The sequence below is a fragment of the Topomyia yanbarensis genome, chromosome 3, assembly GCF_030247195.1.
Source record: "Topomyia yanbarensis strain Yona2022 chromosome 3, ASM3024719v1, whole genome shotgun sequence".
NCBI lineage: Eukaryota > Metazoa > Arthropoda > Insecta > Diptera > Culicidae > Topomyia > Topomyia yanbarensis.
The window spans coordinates 246,035,562-246,052,171 of NC_080672.1; the positions used below are offsets into that span (position 1 = coordinate 246,035,562).

The following is a 16,610-nucleotide window of genomic DNA, read 5'->3' on the forward strand; positions in this document are numbered from 1 at the left end:
CTAGCACTGCAGTGTTTGGCACGATGATAGTTTTGTTAAGGATCCCATCGTCGTTCTGCTCTGGCATGAACAATAGTTGCCGTTTAGAATTGTATGACATAGTTGAGTTGTGCGGATGAAACACCACATCTAGGTGCTCGAGTGTCTCACGATATGTGATCGGCCCGATTTCTTTAAAATTCAAAGTGTTGTCCAATTTATCCAACCAGCGTTGTCCATTTGTTACGGAAAACACGTAGATTTTGCAGGTAACCTTCAAAGAATCAAACATGTAGTAATTAGGAATGTTCGATTTCAGGAACACGTTTTTTAATTCTTTTTCATTAATACTCAAAATAATTTTATCGTGCAATTTCATAGAAGTGTCAATATTCCTGGTTGGTCTGTTCACCGTAAATGCCAATGTTTTAGATTGAATCTTTTGAGATATATTTTATATGGAAAGAACAGTGTTGTGACACATTTTTCCCCTTTCTCTTAAGGGGGCGCACAGTGGTCGGAAATTGAAAAACCAACTTAACTTAGCAGCGAGATGAGACATTTCTTACACATATCACTGCTGGATCATTTATTAGTTTGCAGAACTCATGCAAAGTAGGCACACAACAGTTTCTAGTCCTGCACGAATGAAACCTCGAATAAACTGTGTATAAATATATTATAGAAAATCAATAAAACGAACGAAATAGAAAATAAAGTGAAAATTAAAAAACCGATTTAATCCACCTAGCAGTGAGATGAGACATTTCTTACACATTTTACTATTGGATTAGTTTGCAGAGCTCACGAGAAGTATGCACCCAACTAGAGGTGGGATGAAAACAGTTCTAGTTTTCTAGTAGGGTTGGGAGTACCGGTTTTACCGTTACCGAAAACCGGTAAAACCGTCCAAATATTAAATACCGAAATACCGGTTTTGCAAGAATGAAAAACCGGTATTTTCGATATTTTTTTAGCGAAAACTATTTAAATAATTTTTCATTGTTTTTTTTTATAATAGAGCTTTCGAAATACTTTAAAAATATTTTCACCTACTAATGTTAGAAGTAAGATCGCCTGTTTTGGGACACTTCAATGTTTTTGTATAAGCAGTGGAATGCAGCTCGATTGATCTTCAGCACATGGCTGTATTAAATTAGTGAATCAGTTTCCTTCCTTCGATCATTCTTGCTGATAGTAATAATGCTATTACGCGCGCGAATGTTAATTGCATAACAATCTGCATCATATTCAATCGTTTGTAGAGAGAGAAATCAACTCATATTTGTCGTTTCATTGGTTATAATAATACGATGAATATTATTTATATTTCGAAATCTTCAATTACACAGCTATTAGCATATTCAGCAGTCACATATCGCTTGAATCAACTAGACAACACTCACGACAATCAGTTGTCCGGAGTTGAAGTTGCATTTTTAACAATCTAAGAATCTGTTATAAATTCTCGGTGGCTAGCTGCCCAGAGCAATGAATACATGACAACACTTCTCCAAGTTGCATTGACTTGTGCAATTATTTACCTCACCCCACTGACAAAATTCCTACCCGTGGCAAACGTGGTGATGCAGAGGTACGCGGTCTCCATAACAAAATTTGTTACGCTAACATTTCGTTCCTTCCCAGATGGCTGTAAGGACGCGGCAGACATCGCCATTGGCATTATACCGTACAGAACTCTCGATTGATGATGGATAGCTACTCCCAGGTTCCATTCGCAAATTTTTTGTGAAATTTTGCTTGTTCTGTTCAATTAAGGACTAGCAATTACGAGTTGTACGGTCATCCTGCTCATGCTCGATTGGAAAAGGAAGCACATAAACCCTGGTTTTCAAGACGAGGTGGAATTAAAACTTAAGCGGTTTCATATACGAAGTAGGACTGTTAAAATGGGTATTTTGAATACTGGTGACAAAATAGACATATTAACCTGACCAATTACAAATCTAAAACGTTTTTGATGCGCTGGAGCTCAAACATTTTTTGAACATTATTTTCAGTATATGTTAAGGCATTTGTATAAGGAGAAAACAGCAATTTTAGGTCTGTTTTCGAAGTAATGGTTTGTCGAATCTCTTTTGTCTCTTTTTGTCTACTGCATTTAGCTAACCTGCTGTGCTTTTGGTACAATAAGCGAGTTAGACAACATGACGACATGCACACTTTTTCTCAAGTAACGTCTGTTGAGCGATTACTTTGTTAATAAAGTATGAATTGGCATCAAAGCAAGTTAAATGCGACTGCTTTGTAAATTCAATTTTATTTCGATTTTTTCTTTGTGATTACCGGTTTTTAGCGGTTTTACCGTTTTTTTTCATTTTCAATACCAAAAATACCGGTTTCTCAAAATGCCTCGGTTTTCCCAATCCTACTTTCTAGTCTTGCACAAAGAGAATAGTGAAAGAGACGAAGAGTGAAAACCAGTCAAAACGGCAACACTCTCTTTATGATGATTTCAACACTAGAATTTTGGCAACCGCTTCCACAGGCAGCACTTTAAATGACTCCTATTATATTTTGAAAACAAACGTTATGTCGGTCGTTGGATTTGTTTATCAAACGATGTGCATTTCGAAACAAAGAGATGAAATAATTCTAAAGCTTGTTTTTGCTCATACATATACTCTAGAATGGACCTTACACAATCACGATTGAACTAAATTCTGACGAAAATCAAATCTCTTTTTTGATAGATGTACAATACTTATCTCCTCCAACTCAGGCATGAGTAATGTTTATTTACATTGCACGATTGGTCTGCTCAATAAGGTATTTTTGGCTTCACACTATTCGTCTCTTTCCCTATTCTCTTTGGTCTTGCACGAATAAAATCTCGAATAAATTATACAAATCAACAAAACGACCGAAATAAAAAAGTAAAGCAAAAAATGAAATATTAGGTTTTTAAATTCATAAAATGAGTAGAAAAATTAATGTAAATCAAAATTATAAAATACACGAATGAAATTAGATTAGGTTATCAAATAAAAATTAAGATTATATTTAGAAATAGTTATAAGAATAATAGAATAAATTGACTCATACTAACAAATTGAATGAAATAAAACAAATGACTGAAAAAATAAATCAAATCATTCAAATGATTCAAATGAATCAAATGAATCAAATGAATCAAATGAATCAAATGAATCAAATGAATCAAATGAATCAAATGAATCAAATGAATCAAATGAATCAAATGAATCAAATGAATCAAATGAATCAAATGAATCAAATGAATCAAATGAATCAAATGAATCAAATGAATCAAATGAATCAAATGAATCAAATGAATCAAATGAATCAAATGAATCAAATGAATCAAATGAATCAAATGAATCAAATGAATCAAATGAATCAAATGAATCAAATAAATCAAATGAATCAAATGAATCAAATGAATCATATGAATCAAATGAATCAAATGAATCAAATGAATCAAATGAATCAAATGAATCAAATGAATCAAATGAATCACATGAATCACATGTATCAAATGAATCAAATTAATCAAATGAATTAAATGAATCAAATTGATTTAATTCATCCAGTGAATACAATGAATCAAATTAATGAAATGGATAAAATGAATAAAAAGAATGGATGAACAAAATGAATAAAGTAAAAAATAAATGAAATGCATAAATAAAACAAACGAATCAAATAAACAAAATGATCGGAAGTGATAAAATGAATAAAAAGAAGAAAATGAGCAGAATTAAATGCATTGATAAAAATGAAAAATTAAACAATGGTAAAAGGTTATAAATTAATATAAAGAAATAAATTGATCAAAGAAATTATTTGGATGAAATGATTAAAACTGAAAAAGTAGTCAGATTATTAAAATGAAGAAACTGAACAAAATTAATAAACTGGAAAAAATGAATAAAATGCATACAATGAAAACAATGAATAAAATAAGTTAAATGAATGATATGAGTAAAATGCACAAAAAGAATAAACTGATTAGAGTCAATCCAAAGAATGAACGAATAAAATAAGTAAAATGAACGCAGATGAACAAAACGAATAAAAAGATTTGGAATGAAATAATTAATTAAAATGAAATGGTCATATATATGAATCTAAAAACATTTTTGAATATAGGAAATGAATAAACCGGATTGTACGAATTTGAGAACCAGTGCATCAGAAAGTTTTGAAATGTTTTTGAAAATCCCATCTTCTGAGAAAAGGCTAATAAATATGCAATGGACTTTCTAGGGCTTCCATCTTTTTTGGTTTTATTCTTTTTGTTTTCATGCTTCTTTACTTGACGGCGTCGTTTTAAGATTACCTGGTGTTTCTACTTTATTGTTGGACCTTAATTAGTTATCAGGAACCTGGAACGTTCAATTTGCTTTGGAATTCGAAATTTATTTTTTGATCACATATTCCCGAAAAAAAGATTTATGTACAGAATAGAATTTACTGGTGCAGTATTTTAACGCGCAATTGAATATAGTAAAGTGAGACAAGGTCACATGTGCTTTCAAGCCCCTTGCACAGAGAACGACAGGGAGAATGCGATTCGTGAATGAGCCAGGTAGATATTTCAAAGTTTTTATTTGCATTGAAGTAAATAGTGTGAAATGTCTAGGCTATGTCGATAGCATAAAAGCCGTGCAATCAGTTGATTGCAATGCATCCTCATAGCTTTCATATTGTTTCGTTCCGAATTCTCGTGCAGGAAATATGGATAAATAAGTCATATACAGACCAATACTGTGAAAAAGAAATGGTTCAAACTACTCAGTATATCCAGATATGGACGACGATAAGTTAGAAGACACATTGTAATTGCATCCCCCATCGAGAGTGGGTACTTTGGGAGACTTCTTTTCCTGGATCTAATTTGTGGATATTTTTGGTCTTTGATCCGTTATTTTTGATGAAAGTTCGTACCAATACAACGAATGTGCAGCTGATACAACTCATGGTTCATTCGCCTGCGCCACGTTCCGTCTTCCATCTGCACGCCACCATATATGGTACCCAACACCTTTCGTTCGAAAACTCCAAGGGCGCGTTGGTCCTCCGCGAGCATAGTCCAGGTCTCGTGGCTGTAGAGGACCACCGATCTAATCAGCGTCTTGTAGATAATCAACTTCGTGCGGCGGCGAATTTTGTTCGACCGGAGCGTCCTCTGGAGTCCAAAGTAGGCGCGAATTCCCGCCAAGATCCGTCTCTGAATTTCACTGCTGTTATCATTGTCGTCGGTTACCAGTGAGCCCAAATACATGAATTCGTCGACCATCTCGATTTCGTCACCGTCAATCCGAACTCGGGTGGGAGGTTCACATTGTCGTCTCTAAAACCTCTTCCTCTCATGCATTTTGTCTTCGAAACGTTGATGACAAGTTCAATCCTGCTGGCTTCAGCTTTCAGTCTTTGAGCATATGTTTCATTCAAAATTCAATAGAGATACGAATAGTGTAAATATCGCACGTGGAATGTCTCTTTTGAAAATTTTCATCGTCAAACTTTCATATTACCCAGTTAAGCCAAATATTTTTCTGATATAGCCATGAATTTCCTTAATTATAGTGTAGATACAGGCTTTGAATACAATTGAATTAAAGTTGAATTGATGTAGCAGCAGACAAAAAATAGTTTTGTTTTCTCAAACCTTCGCAATTACAATTAATAAATATTTCAGATTGGCAGAAGATCTTATCACACAACTTAGAAATGGATACAGAAATAGCTAGATAGATGCGATAGAAGAGAGACAGAGAGAGAAAGAGAGAGAGAGAGAGAGAGAAAGAGAGAGAAAGAGAGAGAGAGAGAGAGAGAGAGAAAGAGAGACAGAGAGATTGAGAGAGAGATGGGGTGGGGGCGTGTGAGGAATGGCAAACGATGGTTAATGCAGTGACATTATTTTTATAGGTATATTATTATGATATATTGATTCTTACATTCTTATCATAAATAATGTAAGTAGTAATTTTTGCGCCATAACCAGTATAATCTAAATCTTGCAAAAGAGATAAATTTTCGCTAGATTTTTGGGCTTCAAACATACAGTTGCTTTCGGTGACGCCACAAGTATAATTATATTAGAAATCTTTTATCTCACTACTAGGTGAATTACTTGTTGATCTGTGTATTGATATACCATCCAACATTTACCTCATGATTGAACGCAATGCCTAATCCAAGGAATAAATACTAGAACTCACTGTTTCTTTATCAACACATTATTTTGTCTTTGAAGTGAACTTATATATTGATTTTTGAGAAATAGTTCATTTATTATAAAGGTAATTCACAAAATGTTCTCAACATCGAATTCCTTGAATCACGTAGATGTGTTTTCATACCCCGATATTCAAAATCGGTTTAGTTTTGCCCCTAAAACACCAGTAAAGCAATACTCTGTATGAAACAATCTCATTTTTAATTAGTGGAAATTGGTAAGCGAGGACTAAAAATACAAAATGGTTATTATCTCCGCCGCTCGTGCACAGATTTAGACAATCTATAGCTTGTTAGAAAGGTATTTTTACAAGATTTCTATTTATGTGCAGTTTGTGGGACAATGTTGTATTGTTCGAAAGTTATTTGCAAAAAACCTGCTGTGTTTTGACAAAATCGCCCATATCTCAGAAACAACATATCGAAAATCAAAAATAATAGTGTCAAATGGCAACGTTAGGCCTTTCATTTGAAACAAATTTCATTAAGATCGGTTCAGCTATTGCTGAGATAATTACATGACATTTTGTACATACATACATACACACATACACACACACATACAGACATTGTCTCAATTTGTCGAGCTGAGTCGATTGGTATATGAGACTCGGCCCTCCGGGCCTCGGAAAAAGTTTTCAAAATTTCAGCGAATCCTATACATTTCTTTTGTAAGAAATGTAAAACCTGTTGCAATCCACCTAGAGGTGCAATTGTGCCTTTCTCACTTCTCAAAACTATGATTTAATAGCTGGTTCGTACAATATAACATTATGGAAATGTCTTTCATTCTTATTACACTTGGTAAGTATATATAAGAGCACCTTTTTGCATTCATCAGTATTATAAGCAACTTCCGACAAAAATCGTTGCAATCTTCAATTGCAACGATTAGCTCTCTTTATAGTTTATAAGTTAGTTTATAACATTTCTTTAGCTCCTTATTTAGAAGACAAGTAGGTTTAAAACATCCTACTAAAAAAATACTTAACTGCGAAAGCATATTATAACTTAATAATAATTAACTGAATCATGTAAACAATAGGTATGAAAAGTCACCACTTGTGGCTGAACACTCAATATACTAAATTAGAAATGTAATGCAAACAAAACAATATAATCAAATAGAAAATAATATATAAAAACAAAAGATTTTTCCGAAATCCTGATTGTTCACACAACAGTGTACCAGCACTCAGTGCCGCCGAGAGGGGGGGCGGTGTGTTTTCCCCCGGGCCCGGAGTTTTGAAGGGGGCCCGGATTTTTAATAGAAACTAAAATTTTGACAAATACTTTTTCGACAAAAATTTATTTGAGATTACAATTAAAAATTCTATATCTTGTGTATGATGTAACTAGAATAGCTAAAATTCTAAACTACTGCATACCTGGGTTCGAATCCCAACCCCGCACACAGGAATAGAGATTTGTTATAGGAAAATTCCTAACCTGAATGAAGAAGCGAATGACCTTAAGGTTAAAATTTCTATAATCGAAACAAAACTATGATCATACTTGTAAGGGTTAAACAATTAAATGGTTTGATTAGAAGTCATGAGGTTGTCTTCAAATTTCGCCAATTTGAAATCGATTTTTTGATTTATTGCATTTCCAATCTTCAAAAGCGCTGGATTAATATCAAAAGTAATTATTGAAAGAAAAAAACCCTGCTTAGGGTTGCCACACCGGTTTTGGGGGCGAATTCCGTGTCTTCGTTCAGGTAAATCCGAATTCGCCCAGAAGAATCCATTGGATTATTTTGCAATTTTGCGTTGCCCTTTTTTACCAGGAATCGCCCAGCACCCAGTTCTCATAAACATCATCCTCGGGTTTCAGGCCCTAATTGTTGCCGTTTGGGTTTACTTTACCCCATTGAACCATCGCTTCAATGGATTAATATTCCTCACAAAGATTCTCGAAAGAAACTGAAGTGTGATTTCGGATGAGGAGCAGAGCAAAGCTCGCTCGGGTTATCCTTCGCAGCGACAGTGGTTGATGCTTTTGGATTCTTTGTGAATATCCGAGAAAGCAACATCAGTTACAACATTCAACTAAATCTACAATAACAACAAATTCAAAAACATACAACTAAATGTGAACGGTACAGAAAGGTGGAGTGCTTTAACAAAACATTACACTCAACGGTGAATGTGAAGAAAATAAGATATTTTTCCTCCTAGTGCTACGAGCTACATAAGAAATAAAACAGTGCATAATTATTTGTTTTTAAACGTTATATACAATAAAAAGCAATGGAAGCGCTCCCAAATTCTGTCTATTGATCACTTTAATTCGAAATTATAATTGAGTTCAACGCATACCCATGTGTCTCTTGAAGTCTATCTCCTGCTCAGTAAAATTCTGCTGGTCAAAGCACCACTACAGGCGGTAATCCTACCTCTATTTGAGAGCTCAATTGGTCAAATGAGTCATCAAAAACTCTCGATATACCAAAAGAATTCGAAATTAATCCAAAAATTTAAACTTAAAATTTAATATATTTGGTTTGCCGTTCATTGATACAAAATTTATAAAAAATCATATTCAGATACGAGATGATACATAAAAACATTTTTGTAAAGGGGTCATACTCAAATGACGTAGCTTTTTCGACTACCAATTCCCAGGCCAGGCCCAAAGAGGCCAGGGATGGGAAAAAATAAATACGTTTTACAATTCTTTCAAATACGGCCTTTTATCAACATTTTCATTATAACAGCGAATTGCGTACACAACAAGCCTCTTTCGTGACGCGTATAGTGTTAATAGTTTTCTTTTGAATTTTATATGTCATGGAGCATGAAAAAAAGATCTCTCAGTTCACAATCCTGCAGCTGCCAATGATTCTAAGAAGCATACGTTCAACTAAATTACTAAATTGTGTTTGATTGATTTCGAAGAGAAAATTTAACTCTGCTACCAAACTAAATCAACTATTTAGCAAGATTGGCTAACTAATGTAACAAGTTTAATCCATATACAAAATCTTTTCGTTTTGGAGGAGTGAGCGTGAGATTTTGAACGTCGCTTCCTGAACGTAACGATTTTATTTTTATTTTTGAACTATTTTCTAGATATCAGTTACAACATTCTTGTAAAATATTTTAAGGTATGCTAACACACCAACGCAAATAAAAAAATAATTCATGTTTTTATAGGATTATGAATGTTTTCGAATCCAGCGTAGCGTAAAATCCTACCAAAACACTTATTTGAAATTTGATCCATGTTTCTCATTTTTTTATTCCTGCATGGATTTTTTTTATTTTGTTAAAATTTCGTTTCGTTTTCGTATTTTTTCAAGTTGTGGATTGTATTTGTATTTCTACATTTGTAAGATTTTTATATTTTCTTCCTCATTTTCTAGTTTTTAGCTTTCCGTTTATCGTAGTTTTATTTTTTCCCATTGTTCATTTAATATAATTTTATTTATTACCTTTTTCTTAACATTTAATTCGTTATTGTTATTTCTTCATGTTTTCCTTTTAACCTATTTAGAAAGTATTTTTTCTGTTGACCATTTTCCTATACGTTAACATCGAATTTTTTTTATTTTCCTAAAAAATCATTTGATTTATCTTTTCATGATACTATGCGCACTTTTTCTTAATTTTACATTTAGTTCGTTGTTTGAATTTATTTCAAATTTCATTTCTAGTGCTTTTTCTATTCTTTGAATAATATCCATTTTATTCATTTTTTTCGTGTTGATATCTTCATTTTTGTTTTTCTATAGTATGCCTTTTTATCTATTTGCATACTTTTATTTTATCCATCTTTTTACGTTCCTTACTTTTGTTTTTTTCTTTTGCTATCACTATCACTTACTTTAATTTATAGTTTTTTCTCTGTTATTGAATTTTATTCGCAATTTTTCGAGAAAATTCTGCTTTCTTTATTTTTTCTCTTATTGTTTCATTTTTTAATACGCTGCTTTTTTATTTGTTTCTTGTGTCATTCTATCTAGTTTTTACAATTAGTCTATTTACTACATTTATTCTTGTCATAGCCTTTTTCTATTTCCTTTTGTTTCATTTTTTTTTGCATTTCCAAAAGCAATTTTGCTTATTCAAATTCATTCCAATTTGTATAATTGTTTACATTTTTTACCTTTCTCATATTTTCTTCCTCATTTTCTAGTTTTTAGCTTTCCGTTTATCGTAGTTTTATTTTTTTCCATTGTTCATTTAATATAATTTTATTTATTACCTTTTTCTTAACATTTAATTCGTTATTGTTATTTCTTCATGTTTTCCTTTTAACCTATTTAGAAAGTATTTTTTTCTGTTGACCATTTTCCTATACGTTAACATCGATTTTTTTTTATTTTCCTAAAAAATCATTTGATTTATCTTTTCATGATACTATGCGCACTTTTTCTTAATTGTACATTTAGTTCGTTGTTTGAATTTATTTCAAATTTCATTTTTAGTGCTTTTTCTATTCTTTAAATAATATCCATTTTATTAATTTTTTTCGTGTTGATATCTTCATTTTTGTTTTTCTATAGTATACCATGTTGGCTTTTTTCTACTATTTTTTGTTTCCATTTTGTCTGTTTGCTCCGTTTTTGTTCAATACTTCCAATTTTCTTTACTTCTTCGTCTTTTCATCATTTCAATTTTCCAGTTTTTAAAAATTTTCTGATCCGTCCATTTTTTTTTAAATTTCTCTATGGTTATTTTATTCTTGTCTTTTATATATGCTCCTCTAGTTTTATGCATTCTTAATTTTTTTTTATTTTGTATATAGCTTTTAATATGTCTTATTTTTAATTTTAAATAAATTTTATTATTCTGGATTTATCGAGATTTTCAGTTTTATGCATTTTTTATATTAATGTTTGAATTCTTTTTAGTAGTTTTTTTTTTCATTTTCATTGATTTGAAAAATTTTTCCTACTTTTCTATCGATTTTTCATTATTTTCACCATTTGTTCAATAATGTTCGAAATATGTTTTTCTAGTTTCTTGTTTTCCTTTATCAATTTTTTGTAGGCTTTGTTTTGGTTTTTCTCGACAATTGACATTAATTTGTTTATTTGGTTGATTTTGTTGTTTTTAGCTCTTTTGTACATTGTTTTAATATTTAGTTTTCCTATTGCTTTTTTTAATCTTTTGCCGTTGATCGCCGTTTAGATATTTTTAATTTCCTTACTTTTATAAATACTATTAACAAAAATGGCGCTTTCCAAAGTCACCAAAACTGTCAAAGAGGTATTAAAATCTCTCAAAGTATAAAAAACTCTACGTTTTTTCCCTTCATTGGCACTACAAACAACAAGAGCAAAAAATGGTACATAAACATAAAATTTCAGTGTACTATAAATAATATCTGTGAACTCCAATTGACTTTTTTGTACTCAGGCCATACACAGTGGTGGGGGCCCGTACTTTGGACCCCCGGGCCCGTATTTTCTCTCTGCGGCCCTGCCAGCACTATCTACATAGCCCATCAATTGTTCTTTGACGACCGTTTCTAAAACTTTCTCATAGATCGGTAGCATATTTATCGGCCTGCGATCCTCTGCTCGTGATGCATTTGGCACTTTTAGAACTGGAATTACGACCGTCTTCTTCCACGCTTCCGGAAAAACAACTGTTAACAGTCTATCAGCAATTATGTCAAACGCATAACCAGCACCCGCTTAGTAACATTGTCCGTTCCCGAACAATTTTTAAGGTCCGAGACAATTTCTTAATAATAATATTGTTAATATTGATAGGCTTGAAAACAAAAAACTGATTTTCGGTTACCTCGCTTTCCTCCACTAGTCGTCCTGTAGGTGATGAAATGGCTTCGTGAATCTCTTTAATGCTTTTGATAAAAAACTTATTAAGTTTTTCTGCCGTAACTTCGTCAGAATACACCTCGTCCGAACCATCAAAAATAACCTTTGAATTTTTACCATCTCCAGGTTTGATAAGAGCTTTTAAACATTTCCAGAGCCTTTTGGAGTCATTTATTTCTTGCTGAACTGATAGGTTTTTTGCTAAACGAAGTTCACGCACATAGTTGTTGCGGAGGATTTTATAAGCCTACCAGCTCTCTGAGCTTTTTGTTTCTTTAAGTAATCTATACGCGCTATCTCTTTGGGATTTTATCGATGCCATACGAGGTTCAAACCATTTATATGTTCTGGAGGAATTATCTACACGAACTTCGGTTAATTGAGCTACTGCACTTATCAGAGCGGAACTAAGAACTTGGGCTTTTCGCTCCACTGATCCTATGTCATTCAAAAGCATTCTGTCGCTTCTTCTAACTTTCTGGTAGTTTGCGCATTTATGTTCTCCCGATTTACATTCTTTCACCGGATGTTTGCCACTACAAATTGGACATGTCATACATTCGGCTTTACATTCAGCAATTTTATGATTAAACCCACAACACTTATAACATCGTATCACCTCCAGACCATCAAACACACGACACCTGTCCCACCCAACGTTTAATTTTCCGATTTCAATTGTTTTAAAAAAAAGTTTCCGCGTCAACTTCAACTATTGCGCTATATTTGGCATATTTCAACTTTTCGTTGCAATACATTTTACGCAGCTTAAGGTTCAAGTTACCTTTTTTAAGCATGTGTTAGAATTGAACGCTTGGTAGTGTGCGTAGGAAAAATTGTGTTCAGCTTTGCCACCGGATTATCCATTTAAACCTTTTTAATACTCTAAAATAAGAATATCAGTCGATTTATTAGATCATCACGATTCAATTCATGCAAAATACCTGCTGGAAAAACCATCGGCTTAGCTAAATGGTGCTTTTGAAAAAGTGGCTGTGGTTTTTTCATTGCGCAGTTGTGTTGCGTACCCCAGATCGGTGTGGTAGTGTGATAAAAAATCACAGCCACTTTTTCAAAAGCACCATTTAGCTAAGCCGATGGTTTTTCCAGCAGGTATTTTGCATGAATTGAATCGTGATGATCTAATAAATCGACTGATATTCTTCTTTTAGAGTTTTGAAAAGGTTTAAATGGATAATCTGGTGGCAAAGCTGAACACAATTTTTCTTACGCATACTACCAAGCCTTGAGGTAACTTGAGCCTTAAAATGCTTAATGTCAGCACAAACTTCATTTTGCTCAGTCAAAGATTCTTTCAACTCGTCGGCTTCATGCAATCTCGCACCGATACTTCAAACTGGTCTCCCATGCATTTTTCTACGTTTTCTTTCAAGCGAGTTATAGATTCTTCATCCCTCGCTGATACTACAAGTGCTCCATCTTTCCCGTTAAAACTCGGCCCACATTAATATTTTTTGGATCAACCTTCTTTCGGAGTTCCTTCCTAGTATATTCTATTTGCTGGATTTCTCTTGCCCTGATTATAATAACAGGGTGAGGTTTGCGTTTTGTTTGGGGCGTTTTCGCGATGTTTGTTGTTTTCACACCGGCCCTCGATTTAACCACTTCGGCAAAACTAAACCCCCGTTTTGGCGTTTCATCATTAGGAGGATCGATAATCTGAACGCCGTCCAGCTTTCGGCGTTTAGAGTTCGATCGCAAATTGTAACGCTGTGATAGGTCCACTTTTTCTTCGGCAACTAATAATGGTCGCTTATTAAATTATTGGCTTCAAAACTTTTTGCCAATTCAACAACACACGAGAGCTCATTCAATTTATGCATGATTTCGCTCAAAACGTCGTCATTATGACAAACTCTATAGTCATGCAAAACTAGGCATGTGTCACAAACAAAAACAGCATTCTTTGAATGGCGCAAAACTTCTATTTCTCGCTCAGTCACATTAGGCAAACACTTTGTGTGAATACTTAATTTACAGTTGTCAAAACATTCTACTATGTCTGCATCAGACTATCAGAGTTCGCGATCGGCTCAGAGCACTGCGTGCGCGCAAACTGTGACGAGCAAATTTTAAATATCTGCCTCTCCTTCTTCCCCGCAGGTATCCATCGCCAAAGGCATGGTACCAGCAGCGGTAGCAGAAAAACAAACTAAACAATAGGCGAATACTTATCTGCTATTATGCGGGTACAAAACTTTCGACTGTTTTCGTCAATTGGTAATATAAATCAATGGGCAATATAAATCAAATTATTAAATGCGTAAATCAAATTAGATTAGCTCATTAAGGGGTTCTATACAAAGTTGTAATAAAAAAGTGAGCCAAGTTCGTGATTTTTTTGAAGCGTTTTATGCAAATTTTATTTGAAAAAGCAAAAGAATGTTCGTTGGTAGCGCTATCGAAGATAAAAAAACAAGTTGAATTAAAAAAAAAATTCAAGGTTCTCGGAGTTATGGCCCATGCCCCGAAGCATGTTTTTGGCAGAGGTTTGCGGTAAACGCTCTCCAAGCCGAACAGCTCAACTGAAATCCAAAAACTAAAAAGATTATTGAAGAAAAATGTATTGTTGTGTACTTGAACGGATCGGTTTCTCAATAGAAAATTTTTTTCTTGCAAAAAAACATGTTGATCAAAAAATTGAGTTTTGTGGTGTTCAAAATTTTAAACAAAATTTTTTTGCAAAGAATGGAATTTTTTTCAATGAAAAAAACCGTTGAAGTACACGAGAATGCAAATACAAACAAACAATAAAGTTTATGAAAATCGGATGTATAGTTTTTGAGATACCACGTTCACCGCAACGCACAGTGTTTTAAAACGTCGTTTTCGTGCTCAAAATTAATAGCGTCCAAACCGTTGACTTTAGAGGCATAGTTTGTTCTGAGAAGTTGTTCTTATGATTGCGCATCCACAAGAGTATATCGTTTAGTGATTAATTCACCTATAAGTGATATACGAAATTTATTTTCCGAACTAATTAAGATAGAGACTTTGTGTCTTCGGCAAAGTTGTAGTAAATGTTACTACAAAAGAAATTGCTGAAGGCACCATATATCTAGTTTCAGTAGTTTACGAGTTATGGAACATATTATATGGAAGACCCCTTAACATTAGTTTTTTCATTATAACTTTTTTAGACATTCTCCTATCTTCTTGGAATCTTCCACAAAGTTATTTGCGGTATCGAAACACATATTTTTGCCGAACATAGTTACTTCCTATCCGTTGAATTTAAAAAGATATTCCAAATTTTACCATTTTTTTTGGGGGTAACTTCCACCTTAAATAATTCGTTAAGGAGCAAAAAGGAGCAAACAACATCATAAAATACTGAAAGTACTAGCTTTTTACTTTCATATAGGGGCCCGATTGTTAGTCGACGCGATTCTCTCCGAGTGTTATGTTCAATACAATATGCCATCGCAGTGGTATAAAATGAAATATTCAAGCGCACTGCGACAAACAGCTTCATGTTTTTATGGTAAATTGAATAGAACACGTTCGCCTATAACATACAATGCATATGGTTTGCCTTTCAAAAATCAAAGTGTAGTTTTGGATGTGCTTAATAATGTCGATATTTTCATTATAAAATAGATAAATAAATTTATTTTTAATAATCGTTTTCTCCGTCATCTTCAAAGCTTTCTTCTTCCGCTAGAAGAGCTTTGGCGTCTTCTAAAAATCGTTTTATAACTTTTTAGCCATCCCCGAGCTTCAGTCACGACAGGATCCACATTGTGAACAGGTGACATTAATCAAGCTCCATTATAAATGTCACGAAAGACATTAATAACCTTTCTGGTGGAATTTCCATCGTTTTTTCAAGCTTGCCAGTATCCACTGATTGTTTAAATTTCACTTGACACACTTCTCTAATGCACGATATGCTACGTTTCATACTTCCCTTTTCCTTTTTTGGACATCCATGAATATGTTTTATGCAATTTACCATGAAAAGATGAAGCTACTTATCGCAGTGCGCTTGAATATTTCATTTTATACCACTGCGATGGCATATTGTATTGAACATAACACTCGGAGAGAATCGCGTCGACTAACAATCGGGCCACTATATGAAAGTAAAAAGCTAGTACTTTCAGTATGTTATGATGTTGTTTGCTCCTTTTTGCTCCTTAACGAATTATTTAAGGTGGAAGTTACCCCAAAAAAATCGTAAAATTTGGAATATCTTTTTAAATTCAACGGATAGGAAGTAACTATGTTCGGCAAAAATATGTGTTTCGATACCGCAAATAACTTTGTGGAAGATTCCAAGAAGATAGGAGAATGTCTAAAAAAGTTATAATGAAAAAACTAATGTTAAGGGGTCTTCCATATAATATGTTCCATAACTCGTAAACTACTGAAGCTAGATATATGGTGTCTTAAGCAATTTCTTTTGTAGTAATATTTGCTACAACTTTGCCGCAGAAACAAAGTCTCTATCTTAATTAGTTCGGGAAATAAATTTCGTATATCACTTATAGGTGAATTAATCACTGAACGGTATACTCCTGTGGATGCGCAATCATAAGAACAACAACTTCTCCGAACAAACTATACCTCTAAAATCAATGGTTTAGACGCTATT

General features: G+C 33.4%; 1 protein-coding gene across 3 annotated transcripts in view; it reads right to left on the reverse strand.

Annotated features, from left to right (window-relative positions):
* The window catches only part of LOC131692030 (scavenger receptor class B member 1), a 247,130-nt gene that overhangs the window by 85,622 nt on the left and 144,898 nt on the right, over positions 1-16,610 (reverse strand). For all 3 annotated transcript variants that reach the window (XM_058978858.1, XM_058978857.1, XM_058978859.1), the window contains one exon: positions 2-253. In XM_058978858.1, coding sequence (XP_058834841.1) covers positions 2-253 — 252 coding nt within the window. The remainder of the gene's footprint in view (position 1; positions 254-16,610) is intronic.